At 44.9% G+C, this 26,497-nt stretch overlaps 1 protein-coding gene across 1 annotated transcript in view; it reads left to right on the forward strand.

Annotated features, from left to right (window-relative positions):
• LOC148521855 (kinesin-like protein KIF28) overlaps window positions 1-26,497 on the forward strand; it is a 116,097-nt gene that overhangs the window by 5,103 nt on the left and 84,497 nt on the right. The window contains exons 2-3 of the mRNA XM_088474465.1: window positions 2,721-2,756; window positions 25,126-25,350. Coding sequence (XP_088330591.1) covers window positions 2,721-2,756; window positions 25,126-25,350 — 261 coding nt within the window. The remainder of the gene's footprint in view (window positions 1-2,720; window positions 2,757-25,125; window positions 25,351-26,497) is intronic.

A 26,497-nucleotide genomic window follows, 5' to 3' on the forward strand; every position in this document is an offset into this window, starting at 1 on the left:
GCCCGCCTACCAGTGTAACAGGGCTAAGGCCTGGTTACTCCCACCGGCCTAGTGCCCTTTAAACTGGTGGTCTAGGGAGGGGTTAATGACTGGACGTCCTTATAGAGGGCAGTCCTGTCCGGTGGGAGAGGCTGCAGTGGGGGGGCTTTGTTAGCTCTTTTACTTTCCCACCACTGCAGCACTCTCCATCCTCAGCCGCATTCCTCTGCTGCTGGCCAGCGGCGCCGCCTCTTCTTTTCCGCCTCCAGCCGGCGCCACCGATCTTCTTTCTTGTTCGCGGCATCTCCCAGCCGCTACCGCAGCAGCTGGAGCTCATTCTTTAATATTAATATCATCGTGGTAAGTAACACTGAGTACCAGGTATTCCCTGTAGTACTTTATCCATAGCTCTTTGCCAAGTTGCTGGAGCTTAATCTTTTCCAAAGTCAAGATGGTTGTACTGAAATAAGCATTTTTGTGTGATCTGTCAATAAACGGATCAATTCATCCACACTTCAAATATCTGTACGTGTGCATATGCATGGTAAGGTGCATGCTCAGTCAGCAATTGTCTATGGCGCATGTCCAGTTTTCACTACCTGTTCGCATTTGGACTGCTTCCAACTCAGAATTAGGCTCTCTGTGTGTTATACATTGAAGACACTTTTGTTGTAATTCTAAGGAATCCTTTGTTTTCTCCATTCAAATTGCATCAGACACTAAACATTCCCATATCAAGTCTGGTTAAGAAAGTAATATATTTGGAATACTTTATTTGTGCATGCCACGCACCAACCTGTCTCTTATCTCAACTGAAAGACCTGCTGCAAATTCACAGTGTGGGCAGCACAGACGGTGTAATGGTTAGCATTACTGCCTCACAGCACTGAGGTCATGGGCTCAATTCCCACTACGGCCCTAACTGTGGGGAGTTTGTATATTCTCCCTGTGTTTGTGTGGGTTTCCTCTGGGTACTCCGGTTTCCTCCCACACTCCAAAAATATACTGGTAGGTTAATTGGCTGCCCACAAAATTGACCATAGTGTGTATGTGCATGTGGTAGGGAATATAGATTGTAAGCTCCACTGGGGCAGGGACTGATGTGAATGGTAAGATATTCTCTGTAAAGCGCTGCGGAATATGTGTGCGCTATATAAATGACTGGTAATAAATAATAACTGTCTCAACTTCACATATGCAGAATGCATACATATGAATAGAAAATGATTAACATCTTCAGACAAATTCTGTCAATACCAAATATATAATTTTGATACCTTTGTAATAAATTATAGAACTTTACTTCCATATCACACTTTCACGTAGAGTGCAAAAGGGAGGCAGGTAGGAATAGGGGCCAAGAGCAAGAGGGTAGAAGAGACCTTTAATGCCCAGGCACCCTCATGGCTGCTAATTGCGTAAGCATCACATAAAGATGTAAAAAAAACATGAAAACAGATGTATTCACATTTGCTTTCCTGTACACTATGAAATAAAAAAAAAAAAACATTTTAGAGTCTGTGTGCCTCAAAAAAATTGCTGTAATATAAACAATTTTGTGTAAATGAATTGTTTTATCAAACAGATTTTTGTATCTAAAGTCTGATGGCAGCATTTTTCACTATCTCAACACAACACACGGAACATTGGTTACAGCTTTCCAGTTCCTTTATAGTGTTTAATTTATTCATATGTTATGTTATTGATTCCATTTGATATTATCCGTTTATTAGAAAGTATGTAAGTATTCACTGTGTAATACTTTAATAGCACCAATTTTGAATGCACCAAATATATTTGGTATAAATTTAAAACTCTATTTTAGGTATTTGCCAAATACCAAATATTAATAATTAATTTTAGATAAATCCGATCGAATATTTATTTATTTATTCATTTATTTATTTTAATATCCTTTGAAAGGGTGCATACACATATGGAACAGTATATCATACCTAATCACTACTGCATTCTTCAGGAGTTATTCCTGCCGCACAGAGGCTCCGCACCCCAACTGCTGGCCCCTTTTACACAGAGAACACACACTCCTAAAGCTGCCAGCATCTTGTTGCACAGAACATACTCACTATATTTGCCAACAGTTTTCTTTCCCCTCCAGGAAAGTTCCCAGAGGGGAAAGCACGAGGTCACTATGGGGAGTGGGGTCAGGTGCTTCTCATTATTAGTCGCAGGATTGTGAAGAATCGTGTCATCGGCCCCCATCCTGCCCATCTCACTATGAAGCGGGCAGGATGTGGCAGAGTGACCTAGATTTGGGAGTTTACCAGACGTTCCCAGGAGACTAAGTGAGTATGATACTGGCACCACCCTTTGGCAGCTAGCTTGTTGTACAGAGATCCTCCCAACTCAATATTCCAGTGCCTCCTATTGCTTTCATTCATGACTGATAGCGCGCTCATTGGTCCAGAATGATGGATAATAAGGTGTTGAGAGCAAGTACAGCTTTTGAGGTCGTTCTAGCCTATGAGCACTAAGCTGATGACCCTATTATGGTAGTGAAAGTGGAGGGTGATGGCCATCGCCACTATCAATAGATCTTTGTTGGATTGGGTTCAGTAATGGGAAAAGAGTTGGGCGATGTTGCATCTTTTGAAAAATACAGTACACCAAATAGAATCCTAGATTCAGTAATTCCCTGCCATGTATAGTATCTATAATTTCACAGTGTAAATATTTATATGAATATAATAACAATTGACGTTGTGTCATTGTCTTTGCAGGTAACATTCAGCATGCTGGAAATATATAATGAACAGGTAAATGCATTTAGTTTCACCCGATTGGAATAATTTCTATTACACACATCTATATGATAAAACCAAGTGGTAATCTAACATACACTGAGCATGTCTCCAAAAAGCTTTATTAAAAAGAATACATAAAAAAAACAATGTATGCAGTCTCTACTCCACTTAGAAACTTCTTCTTTGCTGCCACATGTCTAACAAATGGAGGAATTTAAGCTGAGTGATACACTCAGACACCCTACACTGATTTTAGCTAGTAATATACAAAACTTTAGCAAAATATACCTCTGTCAGTACTTCTCCTTTGCAAAGTGTGTCACTGACCACGGCCCCCCTCCTCTTGAACACTCTGCCTTCATCCTTGACCATGCCCCCTCTGCTCATGAACACACTTCCTTCACCCATGACCACACCCCTTCTACTTATGAATGCTCTCCTTCACCCATGACCACGCACCTCTGCTCATGAACACACTCTCCCTTCACCCGTGACCACACCCCCTTTGCTCATGAACACTCTCCCTTCACCCATGGCCACTCCCCCTCTGATCATGAACACTCTTCCTTCACCCATGGCCACGCCCCCTCTGATCATGAACACTCTTCCTTCACCCATGGCCATGCCACCTCTGATCATGAACACTCTTCCTTCACCCATGACCACACCCCCCTCTGCTTATTAACACTCTCTCTTCACCCATGACCCCTCTGCTCATGAACACGCCGGGCATTACAGCTAGTGTTTTATATGGTGTAATCCTATTTAAGGTGCAGTCATATTGTCCTCCATAGTAGTGGATATTTACAACTATCCACTAGCAGTGGCAAATCCAAAAAATACCACAATACTTTATGGCGGCATAACTTTGAGGGCATGATTGTTTCTGGCCCCAGACAGAACCCAACTTAAAGCATTTGCTCACTCCTGTTTTTTTTTGTCCATAGCAATATATTTATGTCAAGGTCACTCACAAGTAATTTTCAATATCCATCAATAAAATTGTAATGTTATTCATTGTAAGAGCCAATCATGTACTTGTGACTTGCCCAATGCACAAGTGACTAGTTCAGTGGGAATACCAAGCATGCTGCTCAAGTACAGGACAGGTCATTCTGTAACGTGGATCTAAATCCAACCTTGTTTTTATCAGTTCCATTAAACATGTGCTGATTCATAACATTTGGATATTCAACTATGATTCTCTATATATTTAGTGGAAGTCATTGTGATCTGTAAACAGGTAAGTAAGTTGATCAAATTAATGTGTTGTTAAATGCAGCGTTGTTTATTTGACCCAAGAGCCTGTCTGGAGATGGGAATTTATTTATTACCAGTTATTTATAAAGCGCACACATATTCCGCAGCACTTTTTACAGAGAGTATTTGTACATTCACATCAGTCCCTGCCCCAGTGGAGCTTACAATCTATATTCCCTACCACATGCACACACACTAGGGTTAATTTTTGTTGGGAGCCAAGTAGCCTACCAATATATTTTTGGAGTGTGGAAGGAAACAGGAGCACCCGGGGGAAACCCACGCAAGCGCAGGGAGAATATACAAACGCCACACAGTTAGGGCTGTAGTGGGAAATGAACCCATGACCTCAGTGCTGTGAGGCAGTAATGCTAACCATTACACCATCTGTGCTGCTTCACATTCATATGAAAAGAAAAAAAAGACACAAATTCCCCAGCACTCTGCAATGGGCCAGCAAATAGACAGGCATCCTATATAATACACTGCAGAGAACTCAGTCACACACATTTGCAAATATATGATATTCTACCAGCCACATCTTGGCGTCTCTGCTCAGGTGGTCCTACACTACATAATAATAGCCCCACTTTGGGACATACTGTATATATATGTGTTTCTATATTGAGAGCCATCTAACCTGGAGGCACCCCAGGATGCTTCAATATTCCTAGTACAGTGATGCACAGAATGGAAGCTGCTCAATCAATTTATTAGCCCATCACAGGTGCTTGCAAAGGATGGGTTAAGGTGTACAAGAAAAAAACAAGACACAAATTCCTCCAGCACTCTGCAATGGGCCAGCAAAAGAGACATAAATCCTACATAATAATAAAATGCTGAGGACTTAAAATGCAACAGCCTCCATGACCATGGGCCTGATTAAGTAGTGCTTGTAAGTGCATTGCTGATCGCAGATTCCAGATTATCCGGAATCTGCGTGTGCACAGGACCTGTTCTGCTCATGTGCAGAACGAATGCTGCGTCATCGCACACAGGCCCCCGTATGCCATTTACGGGGTGTTGTGGGGGCCAGTAGTGGATTTACCGCTAGGCATCCAAAGCGGCTGCCCGCCCAGGGGGCCCGCCCACCGGGCTGTATAATGGTGGACGCGAGCTCCACCGAAACTTTCCGAGTGCTGAGCTGGCAGAAGACTCCCTGCAGGCTGTAATTAGACAGCTGCCGGGTGCTGTCTCCTGCATTCCCGAGGGTGTGCGGGTTCAAACAGTAACTAGGAGGGGGTGGGGAAGTAGAAGCACCACCCCCACACTATGATCACAGCGGAGTACCCAGCGACAGCCTGTAGGGGAACAGATAGGCGGGCAGCTATGTTCTGTGTGGGAAGCAGCAGGGGCGGGCTGGTACGTCTTTCCTGTAATGAGGGCTGCCAGCATGCACTACACACAGGGACGTATCTATAATGGGTGCAGGGTGTGCAGTGCATGGGGGGCCCACACCGCACACCCTGCACCAATATTATTTAAAACACCTCTCCGAGGTCCCGCGCCGGGTGTCAACGATGTACAAAAAAGCCAGAAAAATGGCTGTGGCAACCTTTTTTCCAGCGTTTTGCGCAGTAGACTCCGGGAACACTCTAGTTTAGTGCCCAGAGTCTACTAATGCTCTGGTGGCCAGCCAGCCGCGTCAGTCGCACACGCTGTACTATGACTGTGTGCTATGCCCAGCCTGTGTCCCCGCCCCCTATAGTGCTCGTAGGGCTCCCTGCCCCATTCCCTCCTGTCTAAAAGGTGCTGATTGGCTCCGCCCCCTTTCCAAGGCCCCACCCCCTTTTCAGAGTCTTCCATGCACACTGCACAGCAAGCAAAGTTGGGAGGTATGCGTACGGCTCTAAAATGAGGCACAGTAAGCTATCATTATCTTTACTGAAGTGTAACCATCCAAAAAAAATTTTTAACTGGCATCTGTGAACTGTAATTGTTTTGTCATTTAAGCTATAGTCTGTGTACTGATATAGGAGCTTTAAGGTAACAAAACTTTTCTAAACAGGAAAAACAATATATTTTTGAGTGTGAGAAATCTTGTTGCCAGGTTGGAAAAATCATCTCACCCATGGTTGAAGTTCCGTCCCTGGATAAGTTCCCAGGAGCCATGGTTGAAGTTCCGTCCCTGGATAATATGAAGTGGGATGATCACTCATCACACTGCAGTGTGGCTGCCTCCATTATGTTTTTTTTTGCGCAGGCTCAGTGCGTTTGGCCCCACAAATTTTGGTAGAAATCTGACTTAGCTTTGCTTTCTGTAATCAAGATGAGGAGCCTGCCTGAGTGAAGAAACAGTCAGGACAGTGACATCCTCTGCATGTATTCCTGTACAGCCATACCATGGTAAGGAGGAGACGCACTGCGCTGCCCATAATGGATTTGTACCGCAGAGGTGAGGCGAGGCTGGGGCTCCATCAGTGGTGGACCCAGAGTAGGTTTCTGGCTGAGTAAGGGGGGCCCCAAATTGGTGTCTTGCTTGGGGCCCAATGATGTCTAAATTCGCCTCTGGGGCGGGCAGCTTGCGTTCCTGGAAATTGCTTGTGTGCAGCTTTGCAATTCCGTCCTCACTCCCATGTACACAACATGTATGGAAACTCGAGTAGAAAAATACCACTACTAGTACCCTTGCAGTCAGGGATGTCTAGATCTCAAATAGGTATGACCTCAGCTGTCACATTGAAAGGAAGAGCATTATTAACACTAGCCTTTTAAAAGGAGGCAGGTGAGCCTCAAAATACAGACACAAAGAAGTTGAAGGGAGTTGGGTCAGGGTAAAGAAGAGCAGTAAAGAGGTTGGGGGGATTAACAGGTAGTGGGAAACATAAACAACTCATAAATATAACAAACCACTCCTGGAGAGCATATCCCAGACATGGGAGATGTGTTGAGGGCTAACTAGGGGATGGTGACTTGGTCAACCCAAACTTTACTTTTAAGGTGTACTGTAAAACAAAAGTATGAGACTCGTAGAAACTTTAAAAACAGTACCTATACAAGAAGGATCAATCAGATCAAAACAAGTGTAGTTAAAACAGGTCTAGCTAGTAACAACTCACAAGGTCTGTGATCCAGGTGCAGGGTATATAATATGTCAGTGTGGCTATCTTGCTAATGCCACAGTGCAGGCTAGCACCAACAGTAACAGTCTCATAGTAAGGAGAGTGGTGAACACAGATGAGTTGCAGATGGTAGTGCTTTCAGAGCACCACTGAGGGCATACCAGTGGGATAATCATTAATAACAACCTGCCTGGCACCGTTATACCTGTCATCATCAACTGCCTAGAATCAGTAACTTTTCACTCTCCCGCTCCGGCAGACAAGATGTTAATATGTTAATCTTATCAGTAGTGCTTCCTGCATCGTCTCGGTAAAGAGGCGAAGCAGGAAGAGTTATAGCTGAACGATGCGTGCCGCTATAATACATCCAGCCCAGAGTTAGGTACTAGCATTGTACCATCTCCAACTGCCTGAAAGCAGGGTGCCATCGTTGATATAGTGTTATAGTGCGCCGGAACCTGTGGTTCACTTACCGGGTCCAGCGCAGGTCCCCGGGCACTGCAGGGTCTCCTCTGTGGGCAGGTGGTCGTCGGCGCCCACAGCAGTGATCTCAGCAGACGGGGTTTGCTGGCTGCCGGCTCTTCTCCTGCTGCAGCCCATTTTTGGGTAAGAACAGGCATCCGCAGTTGCCATAGGGACGCACACATTGCTCTGTTCCAAATTTAAAGGGGAATTTCAAACACTCCTCCCTATGTAAAGGGAGTCTCTGAGCACTGACAAGTGCCAGAGTATTAGGCGCAATACTTTGCTCCAGCGTTTGTGTACTCCCTGTGCTAGTTACTACCTGTTCCAAACCTCGGCTAATCCATGTGACCTTATTCTGCTCCATCTTTGGCAGGGGCGTAACCAGAGCTATGGGGGGCCCATAGCAAAATTTCCTCGGGGCCCGCATAGGTCTACCTATACAGTGCCCCTGTAGTTGTGCCCCTTATGCAATATCCCCTGTAGTTGTGCCCCTTATGCAGTGCCCATTATACAATGCCCCCTGTAGTTGTGCCCATTATGCAATACCGCCTGTATTAGAGCTAGTTATGCAGTTCCTCCAGTAGTCCCCATGCAGTGCCTCTTATGTTGTGCCCCCAGTAGTGCCCCTTATGCTGTGCCCTCAGTAATGCCCCTAGTACTGCCCCTTATGCTGTGGCCCCCCTCCTCTGTGCAGTACTTACCTCTCTTTACGCTTCAGTCCACGTCGGCAGTCAGCTCCCTAGAAGCTGCTGCTAACTGGTCTGACTAGATCCAGCAGCAGGTGCAGGCTCCTCTCATCTCAGATGACGTCATGACGTCTGGTTTCTGAAGTGATCAGAGGTGTCTTTAGTCTCTGATCGCTTCAGAGACCAGCGTTCCCAGTTGCACCAGCAACTTGGCCGGCCGTGCTACAGAGGGTGCAGGAGGATACTTGCTGGGCAAGCTCACCCCCTGCACCCTTTATAGTTACTCCACTGATCCGTGGTACTGCACTTAGTGATTTTCAGTTTGACCTTGGCTATTCCGTGACCTGTTATTGCCTGTTACGTGGTACCGTATTTGCCCACCTGGTTCTGACCCATTCTAACAACTACGTTTTCACACTCCTTGGTGTCTAGTTCTTCTCCAGTGTCTACCAGCCCCATTTTTGGGAACCCAGACACCTGCGTGTTAGGTGCAGCGAAGCCCAAACTTCCTTGCGGGGGTCCATTGTGAAAACCACCGGCACTTTAGAGTCCGCATGTCTGTTCTGGGTGAAAAAATTTATCACCTGTTAACTCACACTTCAAAAATCAGCTAAAACCAAGTGATAAATCCCACTTTAAATGGTGTCAGTGTTTCCACAATATAAAAAGAATATTCAAAATAGAAATTGTTCTTATAGTCAAGTATTGTCTGGAACGATCTTCCTCGCACTGATGGTCAATTAGTATGCTCCAGCAGAATCCAGAAACATCTCACATGTAAATAAATCCAGTCCTGATTCCTTCAAATAAATGTACTTTCTACTTCAGGGTCCACAGTCTCCACAGGAGACCTTGGGGTATAGGCATGGCTTCGTCCATTGGGCACCACACTAAAAGTTTTCCTCCCAGGATGCACCAGGGCCCCCTCTCCAAGGCACCTTCAGTTTTGAGTAGGTGCCCGGCTGGAGTCGGGTCACTGCACAGCCCCAGAAGATCATCCAGAGCAGTCAGCACAGACAGTCCAGTGGACGTCCATGCTGCTGCTCCGAGACCCCCGTCGGTGCCGACCACCGGTACTGATCTGGGGAACTCGGCGGGCGCTTGGGGGTTCTAGCTAGCAGGAACCCCCGGGGTGCCCTGGACTGTGGCCATAACGCAGGGGGAGCGACGCAAGGCAAGCAGCGGGCGTCTGCGGTAGGCGCCCGCTGAGACACAGTCCAATGTCCCCAGGGCTGAGGGCTCCTTGGGGGTGGCAGTATAGTGGAGCCAGGCACTGAGCCTGCGCTCACACTAGATCACCAGGGATCACGCTCCAGCATCCTGGGGACTTAATTACTTGCCAGGGGGGTCCTGTCCCTGTTGAGCGCAGGAGAAAGCCCATCTCCGCTGCTCTAAGTGCCTTTCCGCTGAGGTCTGGCGGGCTGATGCAGCGATCCTCCTCCTGGGCCCACCTCCTCTGTCTTCTCCAGTGGCCACTTTCTTTGTGCTTCAAGCTGGTGGCAGAGTGCGTAGCCTGGGTCCCCCCTGCATACCTCTCCTTTAGTAAGGTCGGTGTATGCAGCTCTTTTTCCTACCAGACTGTAGGTCTGGGTAGTTGAGGTTAGCACGATTTTTGCAGGTAGTTTTCTACATTGATGTGTGCCTTTATGCTAGCGCTGTCGGCCTGTATTTCTACTGCCCTAACAGTGCCAGTACTGTCAGGGTTGGTATTTGCCTCACAGTTCATTGTTATTGTTTTTGTGTGGTGTTTCACATGCCAAGATGTCAAGTGAGGATTCTGTGTCACTGGGTTCGCCTCTCTTATCTTCTTGCTCCAGATGTAGAGCAGAGTGGGGGAGGGGGCTGTACTGCAGGATGGCTTATGTACTACATTACTGCTGCTCCTGCTGTGCCCAGCATGTCACAAGAACCTCCCTGGGCTTGTTTGGCACAGGCATTGACTGCTCTGGTAGACTGGTTGTCAGCCCCCCTGTGTTTCCTCAGCTGGGGTTCACGCAGCTGGCGGTAGTCCCAGCCCCGGTTCTCGGGTTTCCTGGACAGATGGTGGTGGCACAGTGCCCCCCCCCCAGCAGAAGCTTTCCCAAGCGGAACCTGTCTGGGTGAACTCCCTATCCGCCATGGTGCAGAACCTAACGGGTAGGTTACAGGAGTCACCGCTTCGGCCTGCTAAGAGGCCGTCATTGTCACCGCCGATTACTCACTATGATGAGGATGACGTTGTCAGATACTGGCGGACTTCTGGATTTGTCTGACACTGACAACCCACACCCAGAGGTTGAGGTTAAGTCTAAAATATATATTCCAGGCCTCAAACGGGCAGTCCGTATGGCCATGGTAATTACGGACTATCACCTTCCTTTGGCTACACCTACATATGCTTACTTTAAGGATGTTAAGGGTGCTGCTGCAGTTTTTCACCTATCTGGTCAGTTAGTAGATTATTTAGGGGAGGCGTGGAAGTCTCCGGGAAAACGGTTCCAACCTCAAAAGCGTCTGGCCTATGCATACCCTTTTGTGGATAATTTTTTCACCAAATGGGAGTCTCCTCAGGTGGATTCTCATGTGATGCGGTTAGTAAGGAGTGCAACAGTACCTATGCCATCCATGTCTTCCCTGACTGATGCTACAGACCGTAAGCGTCCTGGCTGGAGGGGCCTCCAGACCGGCTATGGCAGTCTGCTGGGTGGCTCGGGCCATGGAAAGCGCCCTGGAAGCATCTTTTTCAGAGGAGGCTACCAGTGAGCAGGTAGTGCTAGTAATTCTGCTGCATATATTAATGAAGCGGCTCGATGTGAGCCTTCTGACTTCTAGGATCTCTGTGGCGGCGGTGTCCACCCGGCGCTCCTTGTGGAGGGCGGATGCTGAATCCAAGAGGGGTTTGGAATGCTTGCCTTATAATGGTCAAGTCCTGTTTGGCCCAGATTTGGACAAAATTGTGGATACGCTGGCGGCAGCAAAGTCTGCATGTCTACCTTCAGCTCCGGCTACATCTGGGGCTGGGACCTCATTCTTTCGGCCCTATCGCCCACAGGGTAAGCCTAAGGTACAGTCTTACCAAGATCCTCAGGAAACAAGAAGGCTACCAAGCCCAAAAAACAGGCTTGGAGCACAAGGCTTCCGGCTGCTAATCGGGACAATAAACCCTCAGTCTGACAGGACTGGCCTCCCCTTGGGGGATCCCAAGGTGGGAGGCCAACTTCTGCATTACGCCTGGTGCTGGTGTTAAACCACCACAGACACTTGGGTAAGTGAAGTGGTCTCCCAGGGGTATGCCCTCTCCTTCCGCAGAAGGCCTCCTCATCAGTTCTTTACAGCTGACCTTCCTTCAGACCCGGAAAATGCTCTGGCATTCAGGAGGTTGGTATAATCTATGCGACAGGCAGGAGTCATAGTTCCTGTCCCATTACCTCTCAGGGGGACAGTTACTATTCCAACCTATTTCTGTTGCCGAAACCAAATGGTTCATTACGGCCTATACTCAACCTAAAATCCCTAAGCAAGTTTCTGGAGGTCCCTTGATTTCGAATGGAGACTCTGCATTCCATTGTTTTAGCTATGGAACCTGGGGATTTTATGGTGTCCCTGGATAGTCAGGATGCCTACCTGCATATTCCTATTGCCAGGATCTCATCAGCGTTAACTCAGATTTACGGTACGGGACCACCATTACCAGTTTCAGGCTCTGCTGTTTGGTCTTTCCACGACACCTTGGGTCTGTACAAACATGATGGCGGTCATGGCGGCTCACCTGCGGTTGCAGGGGGTTCGCCTATTAACCTATTTGGACGACCTTCTGCTGTTGGCAGGGTCTCCGGAAGTGCTTCACAGCCATCTGCAACTAGCAATATCAGTGTTGCAGACTCACGGCTGGCTGGTGAACTGGAAGAAATCCTCCCTAACGCCTTCTCAGAGGATGGTTCATCTGGGGGCATTGTTGGACTCTCAGCAACAGAGGATCTTTTTGACTGGCGACAAAATATCCACGTTACAGTCCAAAATTGGCAATTCCCTTCAGAGTCGCCGAGTGTCCCTTCACTCAGCAATACAATTGCTGGGTTCCATGGTGTCGACATTCAAGTATGGAGTATGCCCAGTTCCATTCCAGACCACTGCAGATGCTGATTCTCTCCAGATGGGATGGGTTTCCCCATCAGTTCAAGTCACAAATGATTGTGCTCTCTCCAGAGGCGCGCCTGTCACTGACTTGGTGGTTACACAGGTCTTATCTAAACATAGGACGCCCGTTTTGGATCTCAGACTGAGTCCTTCTAACGACGGATGCCTGTCTGGGGCACTGTGGCGGGTCCACACGTCTTTCAGGAACGGTGGATGTCAGCAGAATCAGCCCTACCAATCAACATATTGGAACTTCCGGCAGTGTTTCCGAGCGCTACAATAAGCCAGACTCATTCTGCACGGATAGCTGGTGCAAATTCATTCAGACAACACAACCACGGTGGCTTACATAAACCGTCAAGGAGTAACCCGAAGTCAGGTGGCCCTGAGAGAGGTATCCCGCATGATGACTTGGGTGGAAGGAAATCTCCCAGCCACATCGGCAGTGTTCATTCCGGGAGTGCTCAACTGGGAAGCGGACTTTCTCAGCCACCACGAAGTGCATCCGGGAGAATGGTCTCTTCACCAGGACGTGTTTCAACTCCTAGTGGACAGGTGGGGACTTCCAGAAATAGATCTCATGGCCTTCAGACACAATCTCATGCTCTGTCAGTACAGTGGTCCTTCCGATTTGCATACCTGTTCCCTCCGTTCTCCCTTCTTCCACGTGTATTTCGGAAGTTCAAGCAAGAAGGGGGCAAGATACTCCTGGTAGCTCCAGCGTGGGCCAGACGTCACTGGTACTCGGATCTTTAGAGTCTCTCCATCGACACTCTGTTGCTGTTGCCTCAACGTCCGGACCTGTTGTCGCAGGGTCCTTGCCTTTACCTGGACCTGGGTTGTCTGTCTTTGACGGTGTGGCTCTTGAGACATCCCTCTTAAGGTCTAGGAGTTTCTCTAGCTGCGTGGTGAATACCATGCTCAGAGCTAGGGAACCAGCTTCTGCCAGGATTTATCATAAGGCGTGGCACACCTATTTTGAGTGCTGTTGCCCTCGGGGATACGATCCCCAAGTGTTTCGGATATCCAAAATTCTGGTTTTTCTGCAGGCTGGCTTAGATCAGGGCCTTCGTCTTGTCTGCGCTGTCGGTATGGTTCCAGCATAGAATTGCTCCTCTTCCTGATGTTCGCACCTTTCTTCAGGGTGTCCTTCGGATTCAGCCTCCCTTTGTGCCTCCTGTGGCTCCATGGGATTTGGCTGTGGTCCTTAGGGGTCTCCAAGGACCTCCATTTGAACCACTAAGCTCAGTGGATTTTAAATGGCTTACAGCGAAGACTGTATTTCTTCTGGCGATTACTTCTGCCAGAAGGGTTTTAGATTTGAGGGCTCTCTCCTGTCATCCTCCCTTTCTGATTTTTCACCAGGACAGGGCAGTGCTTCGACTCGCCCTGGCTTGCTTCCTAACGGGGTGTCTAGTTTCCACATTAATGAGGAAATTATAGTGCCGGCCTTTAAGTCACCAGATCTTTCAGCAGGTGAGGCCTCATTGGATGTGGCCCGTGCTCTCTGGATTTATGTGGACCATACAAGTTTCCTTCGGAAGTCCTCTACGGCTTCCATAAGAGGGGTTGGCTGCCAACAAGCAGATGTTGGCCTGGTGGATTCGCATGGTGATCTCTGAGGCTTACACTCATGAGGGCATTCCAGTGCCGTCCTCTGTTACTGCTCAGTCTACGAGGTATGTGGGTCCTTTGTGGGCAGCTTGCCATGGTGCCTAAGCCGTTCAGCTTTGCAAGGCAGCGACTTGGTCTTCTGTCCATACCTTTGTAAGGTATTATGCTTTTGATACCTTTGCCTCTCAGGATGCTTCCTTCGGGTGGCGGATTCTCCTTTCAGCACAGGAGCATCCCCACCCTTGAAGGGACTGCTTTGGGACATCCCCAAGGTCTCCTGTGGAGACTATGGACCCTGAAGTGGAAAATAAAAGATATGGTAAGAACTTACCTTTGTTATCTCTATTTCTACGAGGTAAATAGGATCCACAGGACTCCCACCCTGTTGCACCCGTGCTTCAGATGGGTTTTGTTCTGGTTATCATTTGTTTCCATTTCCTGCTTTGTGAGAGTGTGACTCTTGTGTGTTCCAGACTTTCTTCTCTCTGTTTCTTCTCCGGTGTATGGCTTGCTACTAAAACTGAAGGTGCCTTGGCCTGGGGGCGGGGTATAGGAGAGGGGGGCCCTGGTGCATCCTGGGAGGAAAACTTTTAACTGTGTGGTGCCCGATGGACAAAGCCATGCCTATACCCCCAGGTCTCCTGTGGATCCTATGGACCTCGTAGAAATAGAGATAACAAAGGTAAGTTCTTACCATATTTTTTTCAACACTACAAGTCCTCCAGTGTCAAAAGACTCCCCAATTATAGGTCATATAAAACATAAGGGGAACACATCCATAGTGTAAAACAGTACAATGTTTATTCATATAAAAACACAAATAACAAATAGGCATGAGCGGTTCGGATTCTGTGGAACCGCTCCGAACAGTGGGGATCCGAGTCCACCAGAGTGCTACTCGGTTGTTCATGCCTGACTCAGATCCCACTTCGAGGCCGAACATCATCCTCCTGACATCGGATTCTCGCTAGAGTTGGTTTCTACATAAGGCGCAGTGACCGGGACTCTGCGCCATTTCACTCGTACGCTCGCATAACTCCCAACTGTCCTGCATTCAGTGGGACAGTCCCATTTTTCTGGGACTGTCCCGCTGTCCTTCCCATGGGCCACAGTGTCCCGCGGTGGGGGGGCAGTTGGGGAGAGCACATACCGCTGCTACGCAAAGCAGAGCAGCGGGTGTGCAGGAGGAGAACAGATGCCGTGCGCATGCGCACGGCATCTGTTCTCGTGTGATCGGACTGCCTGGGGGCTGCCCAGCATCTCGGAGAGTGCTGGGTACGCCCCCAAAGTGACAAAAACGGGGGAAGCCACGAGACTATGCCCCGTTTTCAATAGGCTACACCCCTTTTTACTTAGGACCCCCCCTTTTGACCTGTCCCTCCTTCCAACATTGAAATGTTGTGAGGTATGCGCTCGCATGCTGCACACTGCTCTGCTGATACTCACTGGCTGTGCTGGTAAAGTGACTGTATAAGGGGGCACACTGCACGCTGATCTATGCTGCGCTATACTCTGCTGATTAAAGTGGCTGTGTCCAGACTCGCAAGTGGCTGTGTGTAAAAAGAAAAAAAAAAAGTTTAAAAAAGTAAAAAAAAACCTTCAAGAAAGTTAAAATGTAAAAAGTAAAATAAAAAACTTTTTTTTTGGTGCTGTACCCCACTGTGTATACAAGTACTGTGACTCCTTGGGCCGTACCCCACTGTGTATACAAGCACTGTGAGACCTTGGGACCTACCCCACTGTAACTTAGAGTAGAAAATGGATATAACCTGCGTGCTATTGATCCTGCTGCCGGCATCCAACTCAGGATCACCACACCTCCTACAACTTAAATACACAAAATATGAGATGGCCAGCCGGCACTGGATAGAATATTCCTTATACACTCGTTAAAAAAAAAAGAGAAAACACAGCAACAGGAAAGTTATTCTTTAAGACATGAGTGTATCCTATTCGGGACCACTAGGCATAATTCCTCACCTTAACTAGGTGAGATTGGTGCACATAAAGGTATCTTTATTAGAAATTTTTCCAAGAAGTTCCCTTTATTCTTAACTTCTCTGTCAGCCTTGATACACTCCGTCCACATATAACCAGAAAAAAATCAATCATAGTGTATAAAAGCATAACATTTATTAACAGCAAAAATTACAACAAATCACTTTGTACCGTTAATGGCCTTTCCAGAAAGGCACGATAAAGATGTAAGTGCAAAAGTAGAGGATGACCCCCGGGTATAATCACCTCCCTCCCTTCACTGGAAAAGGTCACTACGGACTAAAGCAGCATTCCTCCTCCACCAACGCGTTTCGGACTCCAAAGGTCCTTTTTCAAGGTGTACTGAATGCTTCCAAATTCTCCCTTTATATACCCCCACATTAATCAAAAGGTCACATGACCAATCAATCCTAAATTGCACTGCTCCCATAAATATATATATATATATATATATAAAAAAGAAATACCGCAACACACATTATACATTCTGTAGATCAAATAATACAGATCAACATAAAACTAATCTCATAAATCAATAAATAATTAAAACCAACATGAAATAAATCAATGTCCAAAATTCCGGTTCTCTCCTCACAAGGACCAGACTGGATCATATCCAGGATTCATCTCAATTAAGTCCAAATGTAAAGGCAGAGGATTAGGGAATCCAGATGCGTCAGTTCGGGTATTATGCGTCACCTCCTTCTCCATCTCCACGTGTCCACAATGCTATCGCAGAGCTGGATGTGATGTCAAATAGGTAACTTCCATCACGGCTCACTTCCAGCATTAGGAACGCAAACCGGAAGTGTTCGTGGTCCGCAAAACCGGAACTGACGCCACGGTGTATATGGATCCTATTCCTCCTGGAACATTTGCCTCATCGTAAGTTCCATATAGTATTCATCTCAATTCCTCAGAGTCCCAACAAGTAAAAAAGAAAAAAGGTGTAAAGAAAACCGACATTAATAAAATCAACATATATGCATACTCCACATATACCACTAAATACTACCCCATAAACAAAACATACAGACAAAATATAGAATATAAATGAAGGGCTCCCTAACCGAACTGCATTAACTTTTTATCAAATTTTACAGAAATCACTTGGTCTCAAATTCTATATTCAGGCCACCCGGACTGAGTGTGCGCATTTCATAAATGGTCTGCATTTCCAACCTTGCTAGGGTGCCCTCCATATCACTATTCCTCCAATTGGACACTGCCACGTTAATACCAAAAAAAAATATCAAATCAGAAAAATTACACTGATGTTCTTTTTATAAAATGAAGAGATACACTGTGTGCTTCAACACCTACCTGGATGTTCCTGCAGTGTTCAGCAAGTCTAGTTTTAAGCATACGACTAGACCTTCCTATGTATTGCTTACCGCAGGAACATTCCAAGAGATATACACATTTTTTTGTCTGACATGTAATAAATTGAGTAATGGGGTATTCCTTCCCTGTGTTATTGGACTTATATGATGTAATTTTGCTGGTAGTATGTTTACAAAATTTACATAATATACATAGTCCACACCGAAAGAAGCCCTTGGAATGGTTGACTAACATTTTTTGGGGTTCTCCGTCACACTCCTTACCAACTGATTCTTTAAATTTTTTGCCTTCCTATATACAAAACAATGCTTTAAGTCTAGGTATTCCTTTAACTTAGGATCTTGATATAAAACCCTCCAATGTTTCTGAATGATACCCTCTATTTGGCGATATTGCCCATTATATTTAGTAATGAAAGGGACTTTAGAATGAAAGTCCATTTTATCTCGGTCCCTCTCTTCCAACATGCCTCTCCTTTCAGTACCACCCACTTCTTGCCTAGTTTTCTCTACTACTCCATCCTCATATCCTTTTGAGACAAACTGTTGCTTTAAAATCTCAGATTGTTCAAAATAATCATCATCAAATGTACAATTTCTCCTTATACATTGAAGTTGGTATACTGGTTAGCCAATTATGATGATTATTACTATTTTCGATCTATAAAAGAATCACAATCGGTGTGTTTCATAAAATTCTTAGTTAAAATCACATTATCCTTGATAAAAATCGTTAAATCTAAAAAAATTAACCTCCACCTGACTCTTATTTAAAGTTAAATGAATATTGTCAGTGTTATTGTTCAAATGTGTGCAAAAAATATCCAGAGACTCCTGACTTCCCTTCCATATAAAAAACACATAGTCAATATATCTCACCCAGGACACCAGACTGGCCCCAAAAGTATATCTGCTCCAAACAAAGTCTGCCTCCCATTGGGCCATAAACAAATTAGCATAACTTGGGGCCAGTCTGGTGCCCATAGCTGTGCCGGTAAGTTGTAAATAAAATTATTCTAAAACCCAAAAGAAGTTATTATGTAGAATAAACACAATGTCTTTTATTATAAAATCTTTCAAGTCTTTGTCTAACTCCTCTTTATCTAAAAAATATTGCACACTCCTTAAGCCCTTTTTGGTGTTGAATGATTGTGTATAACGACGTGACATCAGCTGTAACAAGCCAACATTCCGAGTCCCACTTAATTTGAGCTACATGATTGATGGTCGATATCGTATCTTTAAGGAAAGCTGAAGTTTTCATTACTATCGGCTGTAATAGAGAATCTAAAAAATGGGATAGATTAGATGTTATCAAATCAGTCCCAGCAACAATGGGACGACCTGGGGGTTTTTGTATACTTTTGTGGACTTTGGGCAGCATATACAGTACAGGAATAGATGGTTTTTCAATGATCATATAGAGTTTTTCCTTTTCTGATATGACCCTCTTCATAGTATATACTGTTAGTAGTTTTTCTAACTCTTTTTTATTCTTTCTGATGGATTTGTTCTCAACGTCTTATATGTACTACTATCACTTAATTGCCTCAAAATTTCAGCATTGTAGTCTTCTATATTCAAGATGACCACTGCTCCCCCCTTGTCCACAGGTTTAATAACAATCTCCCTATTCTTCCTCAAAGAGGAGATTGCCAGCCTCTCCCCCTTAGTTAAATTCATCTTTTTATCCCCTTTTAATTGCAGTCTATCAAGATCCTCCCTCACCAATTTTTCAAAGAACTCAATAAAACATTCCTTTTTATGTGCTGGAAAAAAGGTTGACTTTTTTTTAAATACTGATACAGAGACCGGAACATTATCCGTGGCCTTCTCTAGTTCAGAATTTTTGTCGGCAAAAAATGTTTTCAAGGTCAGTTTTCTGATAAACTTTTGTAGGTCAATGAAGACCTCAAAATGGTTCATACAGGAGCTGGGGGCCAACTTAAGTCCCTGTTCTAAGACTTTAATTTCATTCTCATTCAAAACATAATTGCTTAAGTTATAAATCTTAGTGTTTCATTCTCGACTTTGCCCTTTTTTACCCAAAAGGTTTGCCTCCTTATCCTTATTTATATTTTTCAAAGCAAACCTCCTCCTTTTATTTAGATGTCTGCCCACTCCCCCTCTTTTTCCTCTCTTATATTTCTTCTTTTGTATGGGGGTTTTCCTCTCCCTAATCTTTTCCCTAAAAAACTAGTCTCTGGGGTGAGTGGATAACGTCTCCCAACCTCCCTATCAATATCTACAGGGTCCTGTAGTTCATATTCAAAAGGGGAAGGAGATGGACTTCTCCTCCAACTGTCCCTCCTATCCATATTCCTATTTTTTCCTCTTACTGTTCTTCTCATATTCCTCCATACAGGTTTATTAGGGAGATCATGCCATTTTATTTCTCTCTCACGTTTATCGAGGAAACGACCTCTATAATCTCGGCCTCCTCCAGTATTCATATCAGGAGTATTCAAATTCCTGGAATTGGCCAAATACGGGGTGTGTTTATATCCTTTAGGGATTTGCTAGGAATCTTCCTCTATATGATCATGGATTTTATTTCTACATTTATGTTGTATCCCCTGTTTATAATCATTTCTATCCCTGGAGAGCATCTTTTGTTTTTTTATTCTGATCTCCTTCTCATTCTTTTCAATTATAACACTGATGATGGCCTCTATTTCTGTTATTTCAGGTGACTCTGAAAAGGGTTGCACTAATGTCTGATATATTTCTATCTCTTCTATTAACTAAATGTTTCCGTTTCTCCCCTACAATTAATTCCATCAAAGAGCGAGAGCATGAATCCAGAATTTGAAACCAAGTACTTTTGAATTCAATAGTTTCTGTGTTAAATGAGGGTACTTTATCTACTCTAAGTCCTCTGGGTATAATGCCTTCCTTCATATACTGTTCCAGAGTAGCAATCTCCCACCATATTTTTCATTCTTTTATAAACAGTTTTTCCAAGACGAGCATGGCACTCTCTAAATCATCGTCTCTAATGGAGGTCTGCCCTTCTTCCCTATTATTTTTAAAGGTATCCTCCATATACCATGTATGTTTTATCCTATGATCAAACATATTACTTATATATAACAGCAGGTCGCACACTGTGTATACAAGTACTGTGACTCTGCTGGCCGTACCCACTTTCCAAGGAGAATTCCATCTTGCACAACCTCTCATTTCTGCCACTGCTCTGTGGCAATGTTTCATAGATGTGCTTTAAACTGCGGTGTCTGTGTCGCTGCTCTGTCGCTTAGTAACCAGCCAGCTCACTGCAGCCTTTGGCCAATAATGGTGAAAACATTATTGTGAGCTGTTAAGTGGTCTAAATTGACTGTAAATGAGTGGAAATTAATTTATTGAGGTTAATAATATTATAGGAACAAAAAAAACAAACAAAAAAAATTATGTGATTATAGCTTTTTTTTTTGTCAATTTGTGTAAACAATCCAAAACCAGTCACGGCAGTTTGGCAAATCCAAAGCCGGACGACGAATCAGAGCCAAATAAAATTCCAGCAAAAATGGTCCGGTGGACATCCCAAATAACAAGTGGCTGCGTACCATGTGTTTCTTTTTTAGAAAGGTACAGCATGTAACATATAGGGGTCGTCAGGAAGCGGCCTGGGATCGGCAGCTACTCACGTCCGCGCCAGCGTCCTTGGGCTTAGATGTTCAGTCGCTGGGAGCGGAGGTGAGTGGTGACTGAGAATTCTCCCTGGGGTTTGCTAGGGCTTCCGTGCATGCGTCCTGGTTCCCATGGTAGCGGGCATGGGCGGAGCCATGTTGGTCTATGTCACCTTATCAGTTTCCTGCAATGGCAGTCCTGCGGTCTCTCAGCTGATCTAAGTCTGACTCCAGGAACAGGAAACTGCTGTTCAACTTCGCTGTATGATAGAACGCTGCTGTTTCCTTGTGACAACATTCTCATATTCCAGAGGCTGTATTATTTTCCTCAGTGTTCCTGGCTTTCTGTTGTCTTCCGCGACCTCTGTGTACTCAGGGCCTGATTCAGACCCGCTCGCAAGCGCTTGAGCGCTCACGAGCGGGTCGATGGTTTGCTCTGCGCACGCGCAGCGGCCACACTGCATGTGCGCAAGCCCAGGAGCGAGAGAGAAAATCTCTCGCTCCATGGCTCCCTACAAAAGGGGCGGCTGTCGATGTTGATCGAAAGCTCGCCCTGTTTTGTAGGCGTGGCGGGGGGTGGCTTCACAAACGGAGGCGTTCCCATGCGAACGCCTGCCGTTTGTGGGCAGCCCCACTGACATCACCAGTGATGTCAGTGGGAGAGCTTCCGTCTCTATTAGAGCCGAAAGCTCTCTGGGGCTTGCGGTCACGAGACCATACCACAAGGGTCTCGTCGCAAGCCCGATGGTTGCGATGGACTTGACCATCGCGACCATCATCCTGGCAGCTCGCAATAGCTGTGGGTGGTCACCCACAGCAATGCGAGCAGCCAGGAGGCCGCACAGAAAAAAAACCGCCCAGATACAGAGCGAACGCTCTTTCAGAGTGTCCGGCTCTGAATCAGGGCCTCAGTTCCTGTGTTTCAGTAGAAGTCCATATTTGCACTCCCCGTGTGTCTCAACTCTCAAGTAGCATCTGTGTACTCATTACCCGGACTTCAGTACAAGTTTATATCTGCATCTCCGATGCATCTCCGGTGCATCTTTGTATACTTATTACCCGGACTTCAGCACAAGTTTATATCTGCACCTCTGGTGCGTCTCCAGTGCATCTTTGTGCACTCATTACCCGGACCTCAGTACAAGTTTATATCTGCATCTCCGTTGCATCTCCAGTGCATCTTTGTATACTAATTACCCGGACCTCAGTACAAGTTTATATCTGCACCTCTGGTGCATCTCCAGTGCATCTTTGTGTACTTATTACCTGGACCTCAGTACAAGTTTATATCTGCACCTCTGGTGCGTCTCTAGTGCATCTTTGTGCACTCTTTACCCGGACCTCAGTACAAGTTTATATCTGCACCTCCGGTGCCTCTCAAGCACATCTCTGTGTACTGATTACTCGGATCTCACTACAAGTTCATCTCTGCATCTCCAGTACATCCTCAGTGAATCTTTGTGTACTCATTACCAGGACCTCAGTACAAGTTCATATCTGCACCTCTGGTGCATCTCAAGTATATTCCCGAGTACTCACTCCTGTGTATTTGTACAAGTCTGTGTCAAGAGCTGCAGGACGTCTCAAACACACCTTTGTGTACTTACTACCCGGATCACAGTACAAGTTCATATCTGCACCTCCCGTGCATCTCAAGTGTATTCCCATGTACTCACTCCTGTGTATCTTTACCAGTTTGTGTCCAGAGCTCCAGTGTGTCCCACGTGCAACTCTGAGGTTACTCCCTATGTTTTCCTGTGCAACTTTTCTCTGGATCGTTCTCTCCGAGTGTTTCTAGTGCTTCTATAATTCAGTTATTCCATTCCTAGTCTCTCTGTGTTATTTCTAGTGTTCCCAGTGTTAGTGATTTTTCATTATATTTGTAACGGTCTTCTGTCACTCCCAGGAACCTGTCCAGAGGGCCGCGACCTGCTCACTTGGTGCAGCGAAAACAAAATCCCAATTGGAGGGGGTCACTGGAGAAAACCACCAACTGAGTTAGACTCCACAACTCTGGGCAGGTCTATCCAAACCTGGGTTTGGCCGCAATTAGAAGACTCAGTCATTGTCACCTCCGTCATTTACTTCATGGCTATCCTAACCCCCCCGGTTCTTGACCTAAACAGAGGTATTCCTAGTGCCCGGTCGTGACAGGGGTATTTTGCAGTGGCTCCCCCTATAGAGCTGTTCCTCAAGGTTCCAGGTGATGCTGCCCACAAGTATACCAACGCGTTTCAACCTAATATAGGTCTTTTTCAAGGTGTGTTAGTATGTTTTGGGAATCAGGTATTTATAGATACTCCTTATCTCTACCCACTTCCTGTCCTGCGGTGTGGGAAGGAGCGGGGGTTAAATGCAAGAAAAGTGTAGATACATTTAATTATCTGCCCCATTGAATGGATCAACTTAATTTTAAAGTAATTACATAAAATAACTTACTCAGAAGGTGATCCGAGTCCTTAGACACAACCTAAGGTCGTAATTACCCTTATGCGTTCCACACTGTGGAACGCATGGAGTCACTTCCTATTTCAAAGGAAGTGACTTGCCGCCGAGTATGATGTATCGCTGTTCACTCCACTGTGGAATGCATGGCGTATTTCCTGGGCCCGCTGGATTTACATGCCCCCGGACTTAGTTTAGGAGCCGGCACCATCACAAAAATATTATGAATTCCAGCGTTCAGGCTTTCCGCCGGAAGTAGCGGTGTTATATTAGAGAATAGACTTTCAGAAAGTTCTGATTATACAATAAGGGAAGGAGTAATTATAATTTGTAAAACCTCAAACCTACACAATAAAGTGCATATTCTTTAAATAAATAAAGTACATATCACATAGTAAATACAATTATTCTCATAAATAAGAGAGTAATTCAAATCCATCTCACAGATAATTCCACCAGAAGGACAATAAAGAGTATAAAAATATAAAATGTGAGAAATATAAAACATGTAAAATACACATTTCATATCTCATAAATTGATTTCATTTCAGCCTTTGCTAAAAAGGTATCTGTACCTTTTGTGTGCCAATTACCATCAATTTTTTTAATACCTATAATATATTTTATGTTTTTAATAGAACATTGGTGTGTCTCAGCAAAGTGGTGAGAAAGAGAATGGTTCATGACATCCTTTATATTTCGTAGGTGTTCTCCCCACCTACAGTATCTCTAATACCCCTTTTACACCAGAGCAAAAACCTGGGTTATTGCTGGGTCTACCCGGGTCGCAGCTCAGTGTAAAAGGGTCCCTGAAAAATAACCCGGGTCAAGTGATCCAGCAATCCAACCCAGGTAGCTACCAGGGTCGGACCCAGGATGGACCTGGATAATGGTGCAGTGTAAACGGCGCAACCCGAGTTATCCGATCTGGGTCATGCCTAAAATGAGCTGATTGGTGATTGTGGAACAGTCACCTCCCACTTTTTATGACCTCACAAGTTTAGCAGGGCAGACCCAGGTTCAGTGTGAACAGGGATAACCTGAGAATAACCCAGATCGATGGTTATGTGTAAACGGTGTCTGACCTGGGTTGGAACCATGTCTGAAAACCCAGGTCGGACCCGAGTTTTTGGTGGAAAATACGTATGTCTCATAGTAGTCTTTCCAATATATTGGAGACCACATGAGCATTCTATATGGTAGATGCAATTAGTGCTATTACATGTCATAAAGTCATGACATGTAGACATAAAGTCATGACATAAAGTCATTGCATGAGAAATACAATTTTCAGTTTTAGTTACTTGATTAGTATGTTGTATACATACATTACATGAACCACAGCGATGAAATCCTTTCATTTTAAAAATCCACCCTGTGTTTTTTTCTGGTATCACACTTTTTACTAGTTTGTTTTTCATGTTAGGTGCCTTTCTATATGTAAATTTAGGAATAGTTGGTAATATCTCTCTGGGTATCAGCCAAACCTATAGTTCAGCATCCACTCTATCCATCCGTGATCTGTGACGTATAGTATATGCAAACACAGAGATTTGCAGCGTTGCGTAGTGTTTTTCATACTAGCATCAGAGCATAACATTTGCAAATGCTTTTTCAAACTAAAAACGAATCAACATTTGCAAATCAATGTGTGGTTATGGGAGTTGGCAAAGCTCTGCCTCTATGACCAACATAAAAAAAAGTGTACTTTGCCTCCTGCCAATATGGATGCAGATGAACTAATCTGTATTTTTTTGATTTAGGTCACAGATTTGCTGTCTAAAACAAAGAAGTCTGGTGGCCTGAAGGTACGGGAGGACCAGCATCAGGGATTCTATGTGGATGGTCTGAAACTGGTGCCTTGTGAAAGCTATGCACAAATTGAAAGGTTGATGGATCAGGGGAAAAAAACAAGAACCACAGCCTCAACCAGTATGAATTCCAGTAGCAGCCGATCCCATATGGTCATCACAATTCATTTCAAACAGGTAGAATCTATAAACACATAATAGGAAAATAGGGGCTTATCTATGGGTGAGACAAAAAAAGAACATTACAAAAGTGCTGTTAGTGATATAATTGCCACTATTAGCTTTTTCTTTAAACAAAAAAAAAATTGTAAATGTACACATTACTAATGACACAGCTTTTTGTGGTAGACACTTTCATAAAAACAAAAGTGGTTGTACAGTAGCTATGTTGGCAACAATCCAAACCACAGTAGCCGTGCCAGGTCCACCACAAAAGTCCTTGTCATCTCATACGCTCCTCATGGCCAGAAAGGGTTCACCTGCCAGTTTTAATAATTTTCAAACTGAAATTTTGGCAAATATAATAACCATATAACAGAGTTATGAGGCTCTAGAGCTTCTGTCACACATCTGAGACCAGAAGTTACAATTAAGATGTCTAAGTAGAGTGTACATACCAGTGCATATACAGTACATGCCTTTAACTCTTGTCTTCCCAGGTCATGCTCTCAATGTCACAAGGTATGGAACCTTCTTTTCATGAGTCAAGGTGTAACACTGGGTAACATTGCTGGCTTTATCCTGGTCAGCTCTTGGATGGATTCAAATTGATTCTAGACCTCATGGTATTGTTTTTGAATTTGTTAGAAGACCATAGTAGTATGTGGTGTGCAACCAGGATTGTTCAGATGATCCACGATATATCTTGAGCTGTTTCACTGACCCCTTGGTTCTTGCAGTGAGTTTGTTTGCTACAGTATTTAGTGATATTGATGCTGTGCTCTTTTGCTGTTGAATATGATGATGGCTGATTGTTATGCAACAAAGACTTCCTTTTCTCTGTTTAGTTATGTTACAGATTGCCTCATGCACCACACATCTTTGCCCTTGCTCCTTTCTGGTCATGCCTGGCTTGTTGCTTTGGAGGGCCAGGCATACTCCTTTTTTGATTGAGGAGCTGTGCTGTTGCATATCTGCTATTTCATTGTCTTTTGTATGTTATCATATGTGAAGTATGTACAGAGTGGGTGCGGAGACTGAGGTGACGGTTAAACTAAAATATATATATATACTAGTACAGTATGCCCGTGGCGAACATTTCGACAATTTGAACCCAGAACATATGTGATATAAAAGATATAAAAGATATGTGTGAAACATAACC

This window comes from Taudactylus pleione, unplaced genomic scaffold (genome assembly GCF_031769625.1).
Source record: "Taudactylus pleione unplaced genomic scaffold, aTauple2 ptg000154l, whole genome shotgun sequence".
NCBI lineage: Eukaryota > Metazoa > Chordata > Amphibia > Anura > Myobatrachidae > Taudactylus > Taudactylus pleione.